Source organism: Pelophylax lessonae (assembly GCF_965119305.1).
Source record: "Pelophylax lessonae genome assembly, chromosome: 1".
Classification (NCBI taxonomy): domain Eukaryota; kingdom Metazoa; phylum Chordata; class Amphibia; order Anura; family Ranidae; genus Pelophylax; species Pelophylax lessonae.
Window position 1 is genome coordinate 182,986,626 of NC_138768.1, and position 19,521 is coordinate 183,006,146.

Sequence of the window (19,521 nt, forward strand, 5' to 3'; positions counted from 1 at the left end):
AAAAATGCAGATGTTTCCACTCCTCCTATTGCATTCCTCATAAATGAAAAAGTGCAAGAAACAGTTTGTTTTAATTTACTGTCAAGCAACTGCTTACAGCTGAAATATGCATTTTGGTGGATTAGCCCTTTCATTAAAGTATAATTTCGCAAGTAAAGGTGCAGCAGAGACTAAACTCTGTGCAACGATGCTTCTTTTAAAGTATAACTATTGGCAAAACTTTTTTTTTTTTCTTCATTTTGGCTAGAGCAAGGGAGTATTATAACCCCTGTCCGATTTTTCTTTTTTTTTTTTTCCCGCCATCTGTGCCTGACCTAGAGCTAAACAGAAGGAATGTAATAGGAAAAACCTGCAAATTAAGGGAATTTCTTGGGGAGCCCCAGGTCACCCAAACTAGTGTCCTCATTTGAAGATTTCCCCTCTGTTACTTTTCTGAGGACAATCCAAAAATGTGGATTTTATTTTACTTTCCATGATAATGGTGAGCAGAGATCCAATCCCTCTCCACTCTATCCAAAAAATGAAAAAAAGGTTTGGCTTTAGTTATATTTTAATCCTCACGTTTCCCGAGGTACCTTCCTACATGTAGATCTTTACTAATTAATATAGGTATTCGGTTTTTGCCTAATTCTAAAAAAGTAGGACATCCGGAAAATAAAGAAAACTATGCTACATGCAGCTGTGTATGTCATTCAAAAACATTTACCACTTCACTTAATAGTTACATAGTAGGTTGAAAAAAGACACAAGTCCATCCAAGTTCAACCAGTGAAAGAGGGGGAAAAAATTCATACAATCCCATATGTACACAATTCTATAGTTGATCCAGAGGAAGGCAAAAAAAAAAACCCAGGAAAAGCATGATCCAATTTGCTTCAGCAGGGGAAAAAAATCCTTCCAGATCCCCCATGAGGCAATAAGGTATTCCCTGGATCAACTTTACCTAAAAATCTTAGTATCCAGTTATATTCTGTACATTTTAGAAAGAATCCAGTCCTTTTTAAAAGCAAGCTACTAAGCTAGCCAGAACCAGCTCTTGAGGAAGTCTATTCCACATTTTCACAGCTCTTTCTGTTAATAAACCTTTTCTATATTTGGAGATTAAACCTCTTTTCCTCCAGACATAAAGAGTGTCCCTTTGTCCTCTGTGATGACCTTAAAGTGAATAACTCAACACCAAGTTCACTATATACACCACTTATGTATTTATACATGTTAAACATCTCCTCCTTACTCTCCTGTTCTCAAGAGAATAAATTCAGTTCAATACTGGGCACTTTCACCCCCTCCCTGCCTAGGCCAATGTTTAGCTTTCAGCGCTGTCACAATTTGAATGACAATTGCGCGATCATGCAACACTGTACCCATATGAATTTTTTAGCATTTTTTCTTTTTTTCACACAAATAAAACTTTCTTTTGATGGTATGTAATCACCACTTGGGTTTTTTTTTTCTTTTTTTTTAAATGGCCGATTTCCCTCTGTTATAAAATTGTGTCCCAATCCATACTTGTTTGTTCCGGTAATGCGACGGTAAATTTCACCCTAATGCTTCCGCACTGCAAAAGACAACATTGCACCTCAAATAAGATGTGTGTTGTGGTGTTCTGCACTGCAGAAAATGCAGCATATTTTACATTTGTATGCATTACGGTCCTTTCATTTTGCAGCTCAACATATTGCAGTGCCGTACGTCCTTAGTGTGGTTGGGCCCTTTGAACCTTTTCACTTTTTACTGACTTGACTTTCCAATGTCCCCAACCCCTGGAGAGTCTCTATTAGTATAGGAGGAGGTGGTACCATTATTTTTTCATTGTATGGCTCTGTCTTAGACCAAAAACTAGAGTAAGGAGGAAGGGAACAATGCAGTATTACTTTTTAGTCAACTAGTGGCTGATGTTTCCTCTATATGTCATAAAAAATCTTTCTGTAAAGTAACGCACTTCTTAATTTAATTTTTTTAATGTCTGTATGTTGGGAACACAAAAAAACTGCCTTAAAATATATTGTAGACTAGCATTTGTTCATGTTAGATAAAAAGTTAAGAATAAATATACCAACTTTCTGAATCTATTCTTTTATGCTGCATAATGAAACTGTGTTTTGTCTAAATATGCTAACTGTATTTCTTTTGTTCTAAAGACAATTGATGCAATGGACACATGGGAAGACTTGACAGAACTTGGATATCACTTGGCTGATTTGCCAGTAGAACCTCACCTTGGCAAAATGGTGCTGTGTGCTGTGGTGCTGAAGTGCTTAGACCCCATCCTTACCATTGCCTGCACTTTAGCGTATCGAGATCCATTTGTCTTACCAGCTCAGGCTGCGCAGAAACGTGCTGCTATGCTGTGCCGAAAACGATATACAGCAGACACATTCAGTGATCATATGGCTTTGCTCAGGGCTTTTCAGGTATGGTTACGTTCCAGGACATAGAATGAATAAAAATGTTTCTTTGAGTCACAATAACTTTTTTAGGGTTCCATGTATTTGCGTTGGGAACCTTTTTAATGCTTGGATAGTATTTTTAATATCTTCTGGCTGATTAGTCACTCACACTTCTGATTAATACTTTGTATTTTATACACGCAAATGGAATTTGTGTTGTTATATATCTTGGCGTCAATATGGCAGTAGATAAGGTAGTAGATCGTATGACCCATTTTATAAGTTGACTCACTTATGCACATCATCCAGTGTCTGGGGAATGGTGGCTGATAATACGATTAATGCAGTTGATTCACCATTCAGTTCATTCCATTCTGTAACACATGCCAAGAATGAATCCCTTGTTTAATATAGAAGTAGACTAAATCATAATATATATATATATATATATATATATATGCATATCTTGCAGGCGTGGCAGAAAGCACGTAGTGATGGGTGGGAACGAACCTTCTGTGAGAAGAATTTCCTGTCTCAGGCTACCATGGAAATTATTATTGGAATGAGAACACAGTTGCTGGGGCAGCTCAGGGCTTCAGGTGAGTGTCAGACAATGTAAACAGCAGGCCTCCTGCACATGAGTGTATGGTCTAACACAATCTTTCTACACATCCGTATCTTGGCTGTAGCTAAAACCGCACCACACTTTGCTGCCTCCTAGGACTGGGAGGGTTCCAACAACTTACTGGAAAAAAAGACAAGAAGGAAAGGGCGCACCGCACCAGCTTAGTGCATTATCCCAATGACCATTTATTTGTAAATTATAAAACAGACAAAGCACATTAGGGTAAAAGAGTTGTTCTGTCCACTCTGTGTCCTCCTAGGGCTTGAGGGGGACATCACCTAGCTTCAACTCACTTACACATTTTGAGTGACATACCTTCTTCCTCAGAGTCAAAACCTCAGGCAATAAATAGTGTGTATTATATTATGGGTGAAGATGCGCTGGTCTGAATGCGGGGATATGCTGCACTAAAATTCCTGAATATTGGAAATAAAGAACTGAAATAAAATTAAGTGCGCTGTCCTATAGAATGTGTGAAAAAAAAATTACTGTGTGTATAAAACATACAAAAAACCCAATGGTATTGTAACTAACATATGAAAAAGACAATAATCCACTGGAATGAAGATCTAAACCGTGAGAAACAATAAAAGTGAATCTTCTAAGTCCCAAAGGCTCAGTGTGCAGTGACCTGAAAAAAAATCCTATAAAGTATGTGACCAAAGATTACTAGATTAATGAAAAAATATACAAAGTTCAGTGGTATTGTGTATGAGTGCTGACTTGTGAAAAAACTCCCCTATAGTGGATGTATTGTCCGTGAAAAACCAAATACATGATAAAGTTTTCAAGTCCTAAATACTTGGTGTACAATACTGAAAAAAAAAACTGATCCAAATACAAAGGGTTTATTTGCAGTGAAGTCCTATATATTCAGTATGTGAAAACTGAAAAGGCAGTCCTTCCAAATACACAGGATTAGTTTGCAAGGAAGGTCATAAATGGTCTCCCAAGAGTGAATGAGCATAGATGAAATTCCAATGCAGTGTGTGATAAAGGTAATGCTCGCTTACCAGCTAACCGCGGGCAAGCGGCACAGTGATCCCAGATTTCTCAGTATATGGAGTCTGATACCTCTCCGCTACTGCTCTCTGACCAAGATCTTCTAAGTTAAAACAGCTGATCCGAATAGAAGCCGGCCGATTTCCCTCAGCGCAGACCCGATCCTCCCTCTCTCACCGCTTGCTGACAGACTCAAACAAGTGGTTGACGTGCAGGAGAAGGAGAGAGAGCATAGTGCATTATCTTTTGAAACCCAAATGTATTAAAAAGAAGTGCACTTACAATGAATGAATGTTTAAAAGCGTATGGGAAAAAAGAGATGACACGGCCGCCTGCAGTGCGGACTGTGTGAAGTGACAAATGCTGACTACTCCGTCCCACGTGTTTCCCCCTCTGGCAGGCGTCAACTGGGAATGGAGTGTAGCCAGCAATTGTCACTGATTACATTTAAATGCTATGGGAGGAGAGTTTCCGGCTGGGATACAGAGAACCACAAGGTGCAGAACAACGTTGTTTCCACTCTTCGTGATTATACACAGGTTCCAAATCACAGCCAAGGATCACTAACATCTGACATCCAAGTGTTAACATTGGATACTTTTTATCAAAAAATCTCTATTTTGACAGGACCGTCACAGGAGTGAAAAATATTTTCAAAAGTAAAGAAACAATGTACTTAAAATATAAGTGGAGAAATTAATAAAAATAAAAAGTGAAAAATAAATAAAAATGAAGTAAATATTAAAAATGAATATATGTGATACAGTACGTCCCTAAAAATTTATATTTTAATAATAAAAAAGTTAATAATCCTAGTGTCACATAAAAATGTGAAAAATTTAAAAATGTTTATGAAAATATATGACAAATTTTAAAGATTATGAAAATTAAAAGATATAGGATTATGTGGGCACATTTATATACATGCCTGTGCAAATCACATAATGTGTATTGTCTCACTACAAGAGACTATATTGGTAAAATGTGTAACAATAAGTTGTATAATATTCAAACGTAAATGTGGGCTTTAGTGAAAATCAATGAGCCTCATTTCAGAGTAAACATTAAGATTCAATCTCTACTTGTAGGCTGTACAATTATAGGGATTCGGAGTATCCCATCAGGGACTCTGTACACACACCAATATTAGAACTTAATTGTGGTGGTCTATCCCCATCCGGGGGAATCGATCTGCTGGTCTCTGAGCCTGTTCTCCTGATGCTTCCCTCATGAGGGACTTGTTACATTTTGGACATATTTTGGGCCATATTTATCTGGCTTCTTGTCCCTAACTGTGACATCAGTTGACAGACTCACTCCAGCAGAATACCCCCCCTGTGTTGATTTATGATTTGTTTACCTTTTTACTGCCTAATATATTGGCTGCTGTGATTAACTACTCGCCTCTACAGGGAGTCTGTACACCTGTAGCTCGGGAAGAAGCTTGATTTCTCAAACGAAACATGTAGGGCATCTGGCTACATGAAACACCCCTTACGTTTAGGGCTGTACCAACTACACTCTAGAGGACGTTCTACGCCATTCCCGGCATCGTCTTCGAGTCGTGTAGGATGTAATGTATAGTATCCCTACACCACCACAGTTCATGTGTTATGCAATCATTTGTACATTATTTGCATTTATATGCCTTATTGTTAAGGTACATTTCGCTGTCTTTTATGTATCGTATGTATGTTGAATAACCATTCCCCTGTGTTAGGGGTTTGTTCCCCTGGTTTTATATGTCAAGCAATAAAAAAGTTTTTTACTTCATTTCTATTTGTGCCTATAAAGTCCATTCAATTCTTTCCAAATGTCCGATATCTATTAGGATGTGGCACATTGTTCCCTCACCTTATTGCGCCTTTACCTTGCTGCTGTATTGTTTGCGCAATATATCCATTTAATTACTAAGTTTTATATAAAGAAATTATTATTAAAATCCAGCTAAATCTCATGTACACTAATCTTTTTGATATTCAAATATATACCATCCCAAAGATGCGGGGACTTTAAGACAACTAATTACTACATATTCTTATCCGGGATGAAAAAGGTTTTATATACCTCAATGTTTTGGATATTGGACATCTGATAATTTTTTGATGAAGTCCAGTTCTCAAACTTAACTATTGTTGATATGGGCATTTATGTCCCATTCGACATTTAAGCCTAGCGGCTTATAGCTTTTTAGGTCAAAAATTCATTGAGTTTGCCTTTTGGATTTAGTTCTTCCTCTCCAATGTGGAGTGTACTTTTTCTATAGCGATCACTTCCAAAGAGGCTGGATTTTTATGATGACATTGAGCGAAATGTTGGGACAGACTATGACCCCCAAATCCCTTACGGATCCTTGAAAGGTATTCACTCAGTCTTTTATATTAAGAGTGCGTATGGTCCTTCCCACATACTGGAACCCGCATTTGCAGGTTAGGAGATAGACCACTCCCTTTGTATGGCGTGAGATAAAATTTCTAATAGGATAGCATTTCCCTGTGACTTCAGATTCAAAGATGTTAGTTTTTATTGTTTTGGCGTTTTTACAGACATTGCATCGCCTACATGGGTAGAATCCCTTCAGATTCCCAAACATAATTGGTGGATTAGGTTTCTCCACTGGATTGGGGGCAATGATATCCTTCAAGGTGGGAGCTTTTCTAAAGATGACCTTTGGTTTCTCTGGTAATGTTGTACCCAGGACCCTGTCCCTTTTTAACACTTTCCAATGTTTTTTTATTATTTGGTTTATGAGCCCATGTCGTTTTGAGAATGAGGTGATGAATGCCGTTTCAAAGTTAGACACATTGTTTTTTTTTTTCTTACTGGGCGCCAAATGATCCTTACGTTCCATTGTCGCTATAGTGGCTAAATCTCTATCCAAACTGGGACCATCATACCCTTTCCGTAGAAATCTGTCTTTGAGAATTTCTGCCTGTGTTTCAAATGTATTTATATTGGAAAAGTTTCGACAAATTCTTCTGAACTGTCCCTTAGGGATGGCTTTTAACCAGAGAGAGTGATGGCAGCTATCCACAGGAATGAAACCATTCCTGTCGGTAGGTTTAAAAAAGGGTTTTGTGGAGAAACCATCACCCTCTTTGGATATCACCAAGTCCAGGAAATTAATACATTCTTTGCTCCAGCTATATGTGAATGTAATTCCCCAGTCACACAATTATTCCACACACTAAAGGATATGAGGCAGTCCGTACCCATTTGGAGGTTAATGAAAACATTCATCCGAGACAACAGAAGTTAATTTTGGAGCTCCTAAAATTTGTAATGGTGCACAACTATTTTTATTATAAAGTTAACTTTTACCTACAGAAGACTGGCGTAGCGATGGGTGCAAAATTTGCACCCAGCCTCGCCAATCTTTTTATGGCATCATGGGAAAATGAGACCATCTTCGCCCGTAGGAGCTCCAATTTGTACTTTTGGAGACATTACATCGATGATGCCCTCTTCCTGTGGAAAGGTGAGGAGATTTTGTTACATTCCTTTGTCGGATCTCAACACCAATGACTGGGGAATTATGTTCACATATAGCTGGAGCAATGAATGTATTAATTTCCTGGACTTGGTGATATCCAGAGAGGGTGAGGGTTTTTCCACAAAACCGATTTTAAATCTACCGACAGGAATGGTTTCATTCCTGTGGATAGCTGCCACTCTCTCTGGTTAAAAGCCATCCCTAAGGAACAGTTCAGAAGAATTTGTCGAAACTTTTCCAATATAAATACATTTGAAACACAGGCAGAAATTCTCAAAGACAGATTTCTACGGAAAGGGTATGATGGTCCCAGTGTGGATAGAGATTTAGTGAATATAGCCACAATGGAACGTAAGGATCTACTGGTGCCCAGTAAGAAGAAAAAAAAAACAATGTGTCTAACCTTGAAAAGGCATTCATCACCTCATTCTCAAAACAACATGGGAATAAAAAACTAAATAATAAAAAAAATGTGGGAAAGTGTTAAAAGGAGACAAGGTCCTGGGTCCAACATTACCAGTGAAACCGAAGGTCATCTTTAGAAAAGCTCCCACCTTGAGGGATATAATTGCCCCCAATCCAATGGAGAAACCTAATCCACCAATTATGTTTGGGAATCTGAAGGGATTCTACCCATGTAGGCGATGCGATGTCTGTAAAAACGCCAAAACAATAAAAGCTAATATCTTTGAAACTAAAGTCACAGGGAAATCCTATCCTATTAGAAATTTTATCTCATGCCATACAAAGGGAGTGGTCTATCTCCTAACCTGCAAATGCGGGTTACAGTATGTGGGGAGGACCATACGCAATCTTAATAGAATAGTGAACACCTTTCAAGGATCCGTAAAGGATTTGTGAGTCCTAGTCTGTCCCAACATTTCGCTCAATGTCATCATAAAAAATCCAGCCTCTTTGGAAGTGATCGCTATAGAAAAGTACAACATCGGAGAGGGAGCAATCTCAAAAGAACTATATCCAAAAGAGAAACTCAATAGAGTTTTGACCTCAAAAGGTATAAGCCGCTAGGCTTAAATGTTGAATGGGACCTAAATGCTTATATCAACAATAGTTAAGTTTGGGAACTGGACTTCTGATGATTATTTTTTGATGATGTCCAATATCCAAAACATTGAGGTATATAAATGTATAATAATGTAATAATTGTCATAAGGTCCACGCATCTTTGGGATGGCATATATTTGAATATCAAAAAGATTAGTGTACATAAGATTTTGCTGGATTTTATTAATTTCTTTAAATAATTTACCAATAATAACACAGGATTAAGTGGAATATGGTTGGATTTATTTCCTATACACAATCCTCTTAAATCAGCCATTTTTGGTTGGGTAAATGTATATAGGAAAATATTATGTCCTTGCATAAATATATATATTAAGTTGTTCTAATATTGGTGTGTGTGTATAGAGCCCCTGATGGGATACTCAGAATCCCTATAATCGTACAGCTTACAAGTAGAGATTGAATCTTAATGTTTACACTGAAATGAGCAGTGTTGGGGTAGTTACTCAAAAAATGTAACTAGTTACTAGTTACTAGTTACTTCTGTAAATTGTAATGAGATTACTTTACTAGTTACTGCATTTGAAAAGTAACTTCACTACTTATTACTTTACTTTCCTCTTTCTTAATTGACCGTGTAGAAGAAGATACATGACACTCTTTCTGCATAGAGTTTATTGTATAAACACAGGCTTTGGGAAACATGAGAACAAAACCTGAAAAAACAGAATAAAACATAAAGTGCAACAAAAAGTCATAAACTTCATCCCTCTCTATTCTTCGAAATAACGATTGTATCGCACGGCTTGGGTAACGCAGGAAAGCGCGTTCCTATAGCCTAGTAAAGTAGTGTAGTTGCTTCTTATAGCCTAGTAAAGTAGTGTAGTTACCAATATTAGTATTGTAACTAGTTACTTTACTTAGTTACCAAAAAAAGTAATTTAGTTACTGTAATTAGTTACTTTGTAACTAGTTACCCCCAACACTGGAAATGAGGCTCATTGATTTTTCACTAAAGCCCACATTTACGTTTGAATATTGTATAACTTATTATTGTTACACATTTTACCAATATAGTCTCTTGTAGTGAGACAATACACATTATGTGATTTGCACATGCATGTAGATAAATGTGCCCACATAATCCTATATAATCTTTAATTTTCATAATCTTTAAATTTGTTTTATATATTTTCATAAAAATTTTTCACATTTTTATGTGAAACAATAGGATTATTTATTTACTTTTTTATTATTAAAATATTATTTCTCTGTTGCTCATTGACAGACGCAGACTTCTTGATTAATACAGGAGTAGGACACTAGGCAGGAAAAAAGTTCTGGCCACATCTATGGGCAGTCCCAGGGGGTATATCCTCTCTCTCCCTGCTATAGGATGTCAGTTTTTTTCTGCCTAGTCAGGAGTAAGGACCTAAGTTCCTTGCTGGGATCTCTTGTCCTGGCAAGCTTTTTTAGATAAATCTTTTTTTTTAGTTAGCTTTTTTTCTCCAGTTGTTCCTGTGAGATCTTCAAGCAATTATGCTGGATCTGGGCGACGGGCTGGATGTTGAGATCCAGTGGTCACCCCAGCCGGCCTACGAGCGCGTGCAGGCCCTAGCTCCGTGCTGGGTCGGCCGCGACATAGTCCCACTGAGACGGGGACTGGCCCCGAGAGTTAAACGTCTCGCCAGGTCGCCTACGACCAGTCTGAGCCTGAGTCGCGGCGTCCGTGTTGGCCGACAGCCCCCCCACCTCGGTGCAGAGGGGTTCTGTCAGGAGTTGGCGCCCGCCTGTTCCGGTATGGTGAGTAGAATGTTCCCCCTCTCCCCCTGACGGGTTTTGGGGTGGACGCGGGCCCCCTCCCCGGGATGGTCGGACCCTCATGATTCCGGGTTTCCCTCTGTCCTGTTACGCACTCCCACCTATCTGCCCCCTCACTAGTGGGTTACAGGCCACATATGGGGGCGGTGGGGTTAATAACTGTATTTTCAGGCCCATCTACCGATTGAGAGCCAGGTGCTGAAGGACAGGGGTTTGTCTGCTTCAGTTATCCCTACTCTGATTAAAGCGAGGAAAGCGACTTCCAGAAAGGTCTATCATTGCACATGGAAGTCTTATATCGCGTGGTGTGAATCCCTTGGGTTTCCTCCACGTTCTTACTCGGTGGCTCGGATATTGGCTTTTCTGCAACGGGGGGTTGAGCAGAAACTGGCCTTGAGCACTATCAAGGGTCAGGTCTCAGCATTGGCAATCTTTTTCCAGAGGCCACTGGCTACTCATTCCTTGGTGCGGAGTTTCATCCAGGGGGTGCTGCACCTGGCTCCTCCGGTGCGCGCGCCCTTGCCGCCCTGGGATCTTAATTTGGTGTTGTCGGTTCTCCAGAAACCTCCCTTTGAAAATATTAGGGAGATTCCCTTGCTTACCTTTTCCCAGAAGGTGGCCTTTTTGGTGGCGATCACTTCTGCACGCAGGGTGTCGGAACTGGCCGCGTTGTCCTGTCGTTCCCCATAACTGGTGGTTCATAGGGATAAGGTGGTTCTTCGTCCGAATCCATCCTTCCTTCCTAAGGTGGTTCCGATTTTCATTTGAATGAGGATATTGTATTGCCTTCCCTGTGTCCTAAGCCCAGTCATCCTCTGGAGTTTGCGTTACACTCCTTGGATGTGGTTCGGGCGATCAGGGTGTACTTGGCTACTACTGACTCTTTTCGTAAGACTGATTCACTTTTTGTGATTACGGATGGCCCTAGAAAGGGGTTGCCTGCGTCTGCCGCGACTATCTCCAGATGGATCAGACAGACGGTGGTACAGGCTTATTCTATTAAGGGTCAGGTTCCTCCATTCCCTGTTAAGGTGCACTCCACTCGGGTGCTTAGTGCTTCCTGGGCCTTCCGCCATCAGGCGTCGGTGCTTCAGGTTTGCAAGGCGGCTACCTGGTCGTCGGTTCATACCTTTACAAAATTTTATAAAGTTGATGTGCTGGCATCGGCGGATGCCTCTTTTGGCCGCAAGGTTTTGCAGGCCGCTGTTTGAGGGGACTGTTGGTCTACCTCAGGGGTTTTTTGTTTTTTTCAATTGGCTCTCATCCTTTTGTTCAATGAGTCCTCAATGCTTCTGGTTGGCTCCGGTTAGGCCTTCTGAATTGGATTTTTATTTCTGTTATCCCACCCCTCATTTGTGGCACTGCTTTGGGACGTCCCTACTGATATTAATCAAGAAGTCTGCATCTGTCAATGAGCGACAGAGAAAACTGGATTTTTGACTTACCGTAAAACCCTTTTCTCTTAAGCTCATTGACAGACTCAGTACCCGCCCCTCTATTTTTGAGTTGGGTTGGGTTGAATTCTCTGACACTGCTTTGTTACATAACTGACATCCTATAGCAGGGAGAGAGAGGATATACCCCCTGGGACTGCCCATAGGTGTGGCCAGAACTTTTTTCTGCCTAGTGTCCTACTCCTGTAGGGGGCAGTATAACCCTACTGATATTAATCAAGAAGTCTGCGTCTGTCAATGAGCTTAAGAGAAAAGGATTTTACGGTAAGTCAAAAATCCAGTTTTTTAGGGGTGTACAGTATCACATCTATTCATTTTTGAATATTACATCATTTTTATTTTATTTTTTATATTTTATATATTTTTCACTTTTTCATTTTTCTTTTTTTTTTTTTTTTTTTTTTTTTCATTTCTCCACTTATATTTTAAGTACATTGTTTCTTTACTTTTGAAAATATTTTTCACTCTTGTGAAGGTCCTGTCACAATAGAGGTTTTTTGATACAAAGTATCCAATGTTAACACTTGGATGTCAGAGGTTAGTGATTCTTGGCTGTGATTTGGAACCGGTGTATAATCACGAAGAGTGGAAACAATGTTTTTCTGCACCTAGGGGTTCTCTGTATCCCAGCCGGTAACTCTCCTCCCATAGCATTTAAATGTAATCAGTGACAATTGCTGGCTACACTCCATTCCCAGTTGACGCCTGCCAGAGAGGGAAACACGTCGGACAGAGTAGCCAGCATTTGTCACTTCACACAGTCCGCACTGCAGGAGGCCGTGTCATCTTTTTTTTCCCTACGCTTTTAAACATTCATTCAATGTAAGTGCACTTTTTAATAAATTGGTGTTTTAAAAGATAATGCACTATGCTCTCTCTCCTTCTCCTGCACGCCAACCACTTGTTTGAGTCTGTCAGCACAAGAGCTGATCATCCCAGCTGCAAGCGGTGAGAGAGGGAGGATCGGGTCTGCGCTGAGGGAAGCCGGCCGGCTTCTATTCGGATCAGCTGTTTTATCTTAGAAGATCTTGGTCAGAGAGCAGTAGCGGAGAGGTATCGGATAACATATACTGAGAAATCTGGGATCACTGTGCCGCTTGCCCACGGTTAGCTGGTAAGCGAGCATTACCTTTATCGCACACTGCATTGGAATTTCATCTATGGTCATTCACTCTTGGGAGACCGTTTATGACCTTCGTTGCAAACTAATCCTGTGTATTTGGAAGCACTGCCTTTTCAGTTTTCACATACTGAATATACAGGACTTCACTGCAAATTAACCCTTTGTATTTGGAAGAACTGTTTTTTCAGTATTGCACACCGAGTAAATAGGACTTGAATACTTTATCATATATTTGGTTTTTCATGGACAATACATCCACTATAGGGGAATATTGTTTTTTCACAAGTCAGCACTCATCCACAATACTACTGGACTTTGTATATTTTTTCATTAATCTAGTGATCTTTTGGTCACATACTTTATAGGATTTTTTCAGTCACTGCACCCTGAGCCTTTGGGACTTAGAAGATTTACTTATATTGTTTCTCATGGTTTATATCTTCCAGTGGATTATTGTCTTTTTCATATGTTAGTTACAATACCATTGGGTTTTTGTGTATGTTTAACACACACACACAGTGATTTTTTTTTTCACACATTTTATAGCACAGCGCACTTAATTTTATTTCAGGCAATACATAGAAATTGGGGGATTAGTCTTACCTTAATTGTCATTTTAATGAGTGTGTTGCTGTGCAGGTTTTGTCAGGGCCCGTGGAGGAGGAGACATTAGAGATGTAAATACAAACTCAGAGAACTGGGCAGTGGTAAAGGCTGCTCTAGTGGCTGGCATGTACCCAAACTTAATACATGTGGACAGAGGGAATATGATGCTCACAGGACCCAAGGAAAAGCGTGTACGTCTCCACCCTACTTCAGTTCTCAGTCAGCCACAGTATAAAAAGGTAAGCTTTTTCATGAAAATGGCCAGTTTTATTAAACGGTTACACTTTTTTTTTATTAAGGTTTACAAAAACAACCATAAACTGTTCATGGTACAGGATAGTAATGGGAGAATGATGCAGCAGAGAAGCAAAATTCACATGGATGGTATACATTACAGTGATAAAGAATCATAGGTGTAACGCAATACAGATACAGAGATATAGTGCACCCGATGAATCAGTAGTGCTTGCATATTGGCAATTGAAAGAAAGGAGGAGGAGGGGGGAGAGGGGGGAAGAGAGCGACAGGGCGGCGGGTGGTAATGCCAAGAAGAAGGAAAGTGGGGAGGTCAAAATAAAATATCAGGTTAAAACAACCTGTATCATCCAAGGAATCCTGACCACATTCATTAATCCAGATTGACCATATCCTTTTGAACTTCTTTGGGCAATTTATGTTCTCATATGTAATTTTATGCAGCGGCAAAACTGACTTTAACCTCCTTCTGCCAGGTAGCATGAGAAGGAGGGTTAGTGAATTTCCACAGCAACAAAATTTCCCTTCTCGCATAAATGAAGGCATAAGTAAAAATGTGTACTGTACCTCTCAATATCCTCAATATAGCTCAATAATACCACAAGAGGGTCCAAGGACAAGGTTACCCTGCAAAGCTCTCCAAGGTTACCCTGCAAAGGGCAGGGCAAGAGACCTGATTTTTCTCTGTTGCATCTCAGTAGCAATTACAGATTCTTTCCCACTCCCAAACTATGACTAGACAATGAAGGAGAAGTAGCAGATTTATGGTCTCATCTGACACTCTGCTCTTTCCCCCTATCAGCTTACCCTTTATGTGGCTTTCCCCTTGCCCTCAGCCTGAGATCAGCTGTATAGGGATTGCAAGAGGCTGACAGTCATATTCAGGTTCTTGCACTGCTTGAATTTGTTTTTTTTTTTTTTTTTTTTTTTACATATAATGATGTATTATTGAATACAGAGATGCAATTATTTGTAGTGTTTTTATATCTGCCTGGAGATCAGCTCAAAAGTGAATCTTTCCTGAGGGGGAAAGGGAGAAAATCTTTCCTGAGACAAAAGCTGCCATTGCGGACCTCCCTCTGGCAATCTATCTGGCAGCTAGCTACCAGGTTGTTTAGCTGTAGCTTTGGCTTCAAAACTTTCTGCATCACTGAGTTGCGGTAGTTCTGGAAATCAAGAAAGCGGAAAAATAAAAAGTTCTTAATCATGTATTCGTTCTTTGTCGGTGACTAGTTTTGAAGCCCAAAGGGTCAGCATAACAGCCAGGCAACTAGCAATTTTCTGAATGAGTGTAGCATTAAGCAGCATCCATGTTCCTTTTTGGAAAAATTTCCTTTAAAAAAAGAAAAGGCATTGTATGGACTGATGATGGTAGTATATAAACATTGAAAGTATTTTATAATCAGAAAGGCCGCTTAGCCTACCCAGAGTCATCCATTTTAGCTAGAGTTCATAAAGCCCCTTACAGTACATGTGAGCCAGGATGGGTCTACTTTCCATAGCTTGCTGTGTAACTCGCTCTCTTATTACTCTATCACCAATCTGTTAAAAACTGCCAAGAAAGATTTAAGTTGATTGACTGGTAGCTGTGGGAACCTTAGTACTGACACTTTTCATACATCAGACTTTATGTGAGAGCCTGCAGTGGGGATATTTGAGAATTAATCTCTGATCGATAAATGGAAACTGGAGTGTGAACTACATTTGTGTAAACCGATGCCAAAATACAAATATGAAGTGACACACAGTGAAAGTAATAATTAATGGAAAATGGCAGAAAAGTCCATATATGCTATAAAATATTAGGTGAAGTGGTGTAAAAAATCTTGTGGCTTTTTTCTGTGCTGCTTCTATTAGTGGAAAAAGGTGACGTATGGATGTATGACCCTTCACCCAGTGAGCTGAGGTCACTTACCAGAAGTACTAAGGCCTCTGAGGACCTATAGTGCAGGTAGAACTAATGGAACTTGCAGCGACACCCTCCCCCTAGGTGAGGATTCAGGGATATTCAGGGTTCGTACGGTCCTTGAAAACCTGGAAAAGTTTTGGAATTTTGAGATGACACTATCCAGGCCTGGAAAGGTCATGGAAACTTAGGATTCCACTAAGGTTTTGGAAAAGTCATGGAAATATATACTGGGGAGGAGCGGGGAGCGGATGCTTAATTATTTTAATTTATTATTTTATTCCGTAATGTTTTATTGCCAGTGGCACATACTATTTACTTTGCCTTCCGGGTCCGCGGTATTCCCGTGCGCTGTCACTGGCCAGCAGCAGCCGAGGAGAGGATCGTGAACCAATCACTGGCAGCGGGGAGGGCCGGCCGCGGTTTGCCTGGAGACACTGTGACTGGCCAGCAGCAGCAATAACAGCCGGGAGATAACAAACCAATCACAGGCAGTGGAAGCGTCACTGGAGGGCGGGCCGGCCGCATGAACGTGATGATGACGCGGAAGGGGGCGGTAACCATTTCGGTTACCGCACCCCCGCGGCATCACATATATTTGGAGACTTCCTCAGGGAAGATCTGCTGTCCCAATGGCCAATCTTTCATCCTGCTTTAGTCGCTGGCTTTAATGGCTTGGCTGTTGCAAGCTAGGTGCTAAAAGATCGAGGCTTGTCTGAATTGCCTGTGATTGGTTTGTTATCTCCCGGCTCTTATTGTTGCTGCTGGCCAGTCACAGTGTCTCCAGGCAAACCGCGGCCGGCCCTCCCCGCTGCCAGTGATTGGTTCACGATCATCTCCTCGGCTGCTGCTGGCCAGTGACTGACAGTAGGGCAAACTGCGGACCCGGAAGGACACCTACCTGTGAGGTCCGCAGCCTCTGACCACCTCCTGTATCATGTCCGCAGCCTCTGACCACCTCCTGTATCATGTCCGCAGCCTCTGACCACCTCCTGTATCATGTCCGCAGCCTCTGACCACCTCCTGTATCATGTCCGCAGCCTCTGACCACCTCCTGTATCATGTCAGCAGCCTCTGACCACCTCCTGTATCATGTCCGCAGCCTCTGACCACCTCCTGTATCATGTCCGCAGCCTCTGACCACCTCCTGTATCATGTCATGCGTGCTTGACGGCTTCCAATCTGATCGCTGGCTTTTTCATCCGTGCTCCTGAAGTGACACCGGCTCCCAGCTGCGGCAGCGGTACTTCCATCTCATCCACTGTAAAACAAGGGACCATTTTGAGCCACGCTGTATCCAGAAACGAAACCCTAACTGCTGAGTTACTGTACACTACAAAGATTGTAATTTATTTTAGTAAAAATATGCTGGGGGTGACATGGATTTTCTTCTTATTTAACATGTATACATAGACATTTCATGAAACATTAGGTCATTTAAATATTTACGTGAAGTCATGGAAAAGTCATGGAATTTTATTGGTGAAAATGTGTATGAACCCTGGATATTCTGTCCTAGTGTTCTCCCATATATGTGGTTCAAATCTCAGGTGGATTTTTCAGTATCTCTTAAGACACTTGCAGCAGGCAATGGTTACAGATAAATGGGAACCGCTAGGAAGTATGCAATCTGCGTTCCACACTTCAGAATTCCCTCAAACCAGAAACGGAAATGACGTACTGGATCCTTAATGCATTTCGCTGATCAAAGCGTCATCAGGAAGAGTCCAGTACGTGATCACGGCGGACTATATAGGCCTTACAGAGCTCCAATTGGGTGGAGGGGCGTGTCTATGTTGATTCCCGTCAAACAGGAAGTGCCCATAGTAAGCATGGTGATTAAAGGATGTTTGCCCATAGTGTGACGACAGAATACATATATGGAACCAGATATGCCCGTAGTTAACTTCTGGAGTATAAGGCAATATTTTTGGAGCCGGACATATGCAAAACAAAGTTGTAAAAGGTCAGGGCCGGTTTATGGTGAATCTATTGCGTGGTATAAGCACATCATAACATATACAATTTTTTGGGGATATACAATTTCTTATTTTAATTAAATAGTATAAATCTGGCCCTCTCTATATGAGCACCTATTAATAATCATATTGTTGAGTAGTTATGGAGGTGTCATTCACTATTCATCATTATTATGAGACTTAATATATTTTTCTTCCTAGGACTTTTTTTTATTATTTTTGATTCACACAACATTACAATATTAGCCTCTTTCCACTATATATACAGTGCATTGCGAAAGTATTCGGCCCCCTTGACCTTTTCGACCTTTTGCCGCATTTCAGGCTTCAAGCATAAAGATATAAAACTGTAATTTTTTGTGAAGAATCAACAAGTGGGACACAATCATGAAGTGAAACAAAATTTATTGGATATTTCAAACTTTTTTAACAAATAAAAAACTGAAAAATTGGGCGTGCAAAATTATTCAGCCCCCTTAAGTTAATACTTTGTAGCGCCACCTTTTGCTGCGATTACAGCTGTAAGTCGCTTGGGGTATGTCTCTATCAGTTTTGCACATCGAGAGACTGAAAATTTTGCCCATTCCTCCTTGCAAAACAGCTCGAGCTCAGTGAGGTTGGATGGAGAGCATTTGTGAACAGCAGTTTTCAGTTCTTTCCACAGATTCTCGATTGGATTCAGGTCTGGACTTTGACTTGGCCATTCTAACACCTGGATATGTTTTTGTGAACCATTACATTGTAGATTTTGCTTTATGTTTTGGATAATTGTCTTGTTGGAAGACGAATCTCCGTCCCAGTCTCAGGTCTTTTGCAGACTCCATCAGGTTTTCTTCCAGAATGGTCCTGTATTTGGCTCCATCCATCTTCCCATCAATTTTAACCATCTTCCCTGTCTCTGCTGAAGAAAAGCAGGCCCAAACCATGATGCTGCCACCACCATGTTTGACAGTGGGGATGGTGTGTTCAGGGTGATGAGCTGTGTTGCTTTTAATCCAAACATAACGTTTTGCATTGTTGCCAAAAAGTTTGATTTTGGTTTCATCTGACCAGAGCACCTTCTTCTACATGTCTGGTGTGTCTCCCAGGTGGCTTGTGGCAAACTTTAACCGGTTGCCGACTGCGCACAGTATATTTCTGCCTGGCCGGGGCTGACTGCCGCAGTAGTGACGTAGATCTACGTCACTCGCCTGTCACTGGGATTGGAGCCAATAGCGGGCGAGCGCACCTCGGCTCGTTCAGGGAGGAGTGCGGGCGTGTGACCAGCGGACCCGATGTCCGCCGGTCACTCGCCGATCGTCGGTACAGTGGGAGAAAGGCAAGAGCGGCTTATGTAAACAAGCCGCCTGTCATTCTCCCCTGTGTAAAAATGGAGATCAGACGGTTCTACTATGTAGAACCATTGATCTTTGTTTTTACACCAATAGCCATGTCCCAATACAGTTAGAATCACGCCCCTAGGACACACTTAACCCCTCCCTGCCTAATACAGTTTACCCCTTCCCTGCCAGTGTCATTTTTGCAGTAACAGTGCATATATATAGCACTGATTACTGCAGTAATGTCACTGGTACCCCCAAAAATGTCAGTCAAGGGTCCGATCTGTCCGCCCCAATGTCGCAGTACCGCAAAAAAAATCGCAGATCGCCGCCATTACTCGTTAAAAAAAAAAAAAAAAAACACCAAAAATGACAAAAATCTTTCCCTTTGTTAGTAAATGCAATAAATTTTGCGCAAACCAATCAAAATACGCTTTTTGCGTTTTTTTTTTTTTTTTTTTACCAAACATATGTAGCATAAAACAATTTGGCCGAAAATGTTAAAAAATTTTGATTTTTACA

General features: G+C 40.7%; 1 protein-coding gene across 1 annotated transcript in view; it reads left to right on the plus strand.

The window, feature by feature from the left end:
* YTHDC2 (YTH N6-methyladenosine RNA binding protein C2) overlaps positions 1–19,521 on the plus strand; it is a 288,686-nt gene that overhangs the window by 190,527 nt on the left and 78,638 nt on the right. Inside the window, exons 20-22 of the mRNA XM_082243691.1 lie at positions 2,142–2,414; positions 2,863–2,989; positions 13,574–13,779. Coding sequence (XP_082099817.1) covers positions 2,142–2,414; positions 2,863–2,989; positions 13,574–13,779 — 606 coding nt within the window. The remainder of the gene's footprint in view (positions 1–2,141; positions 2,415–2,862; positions 2,990–13,573; positions 13,780–19,521) is intronic.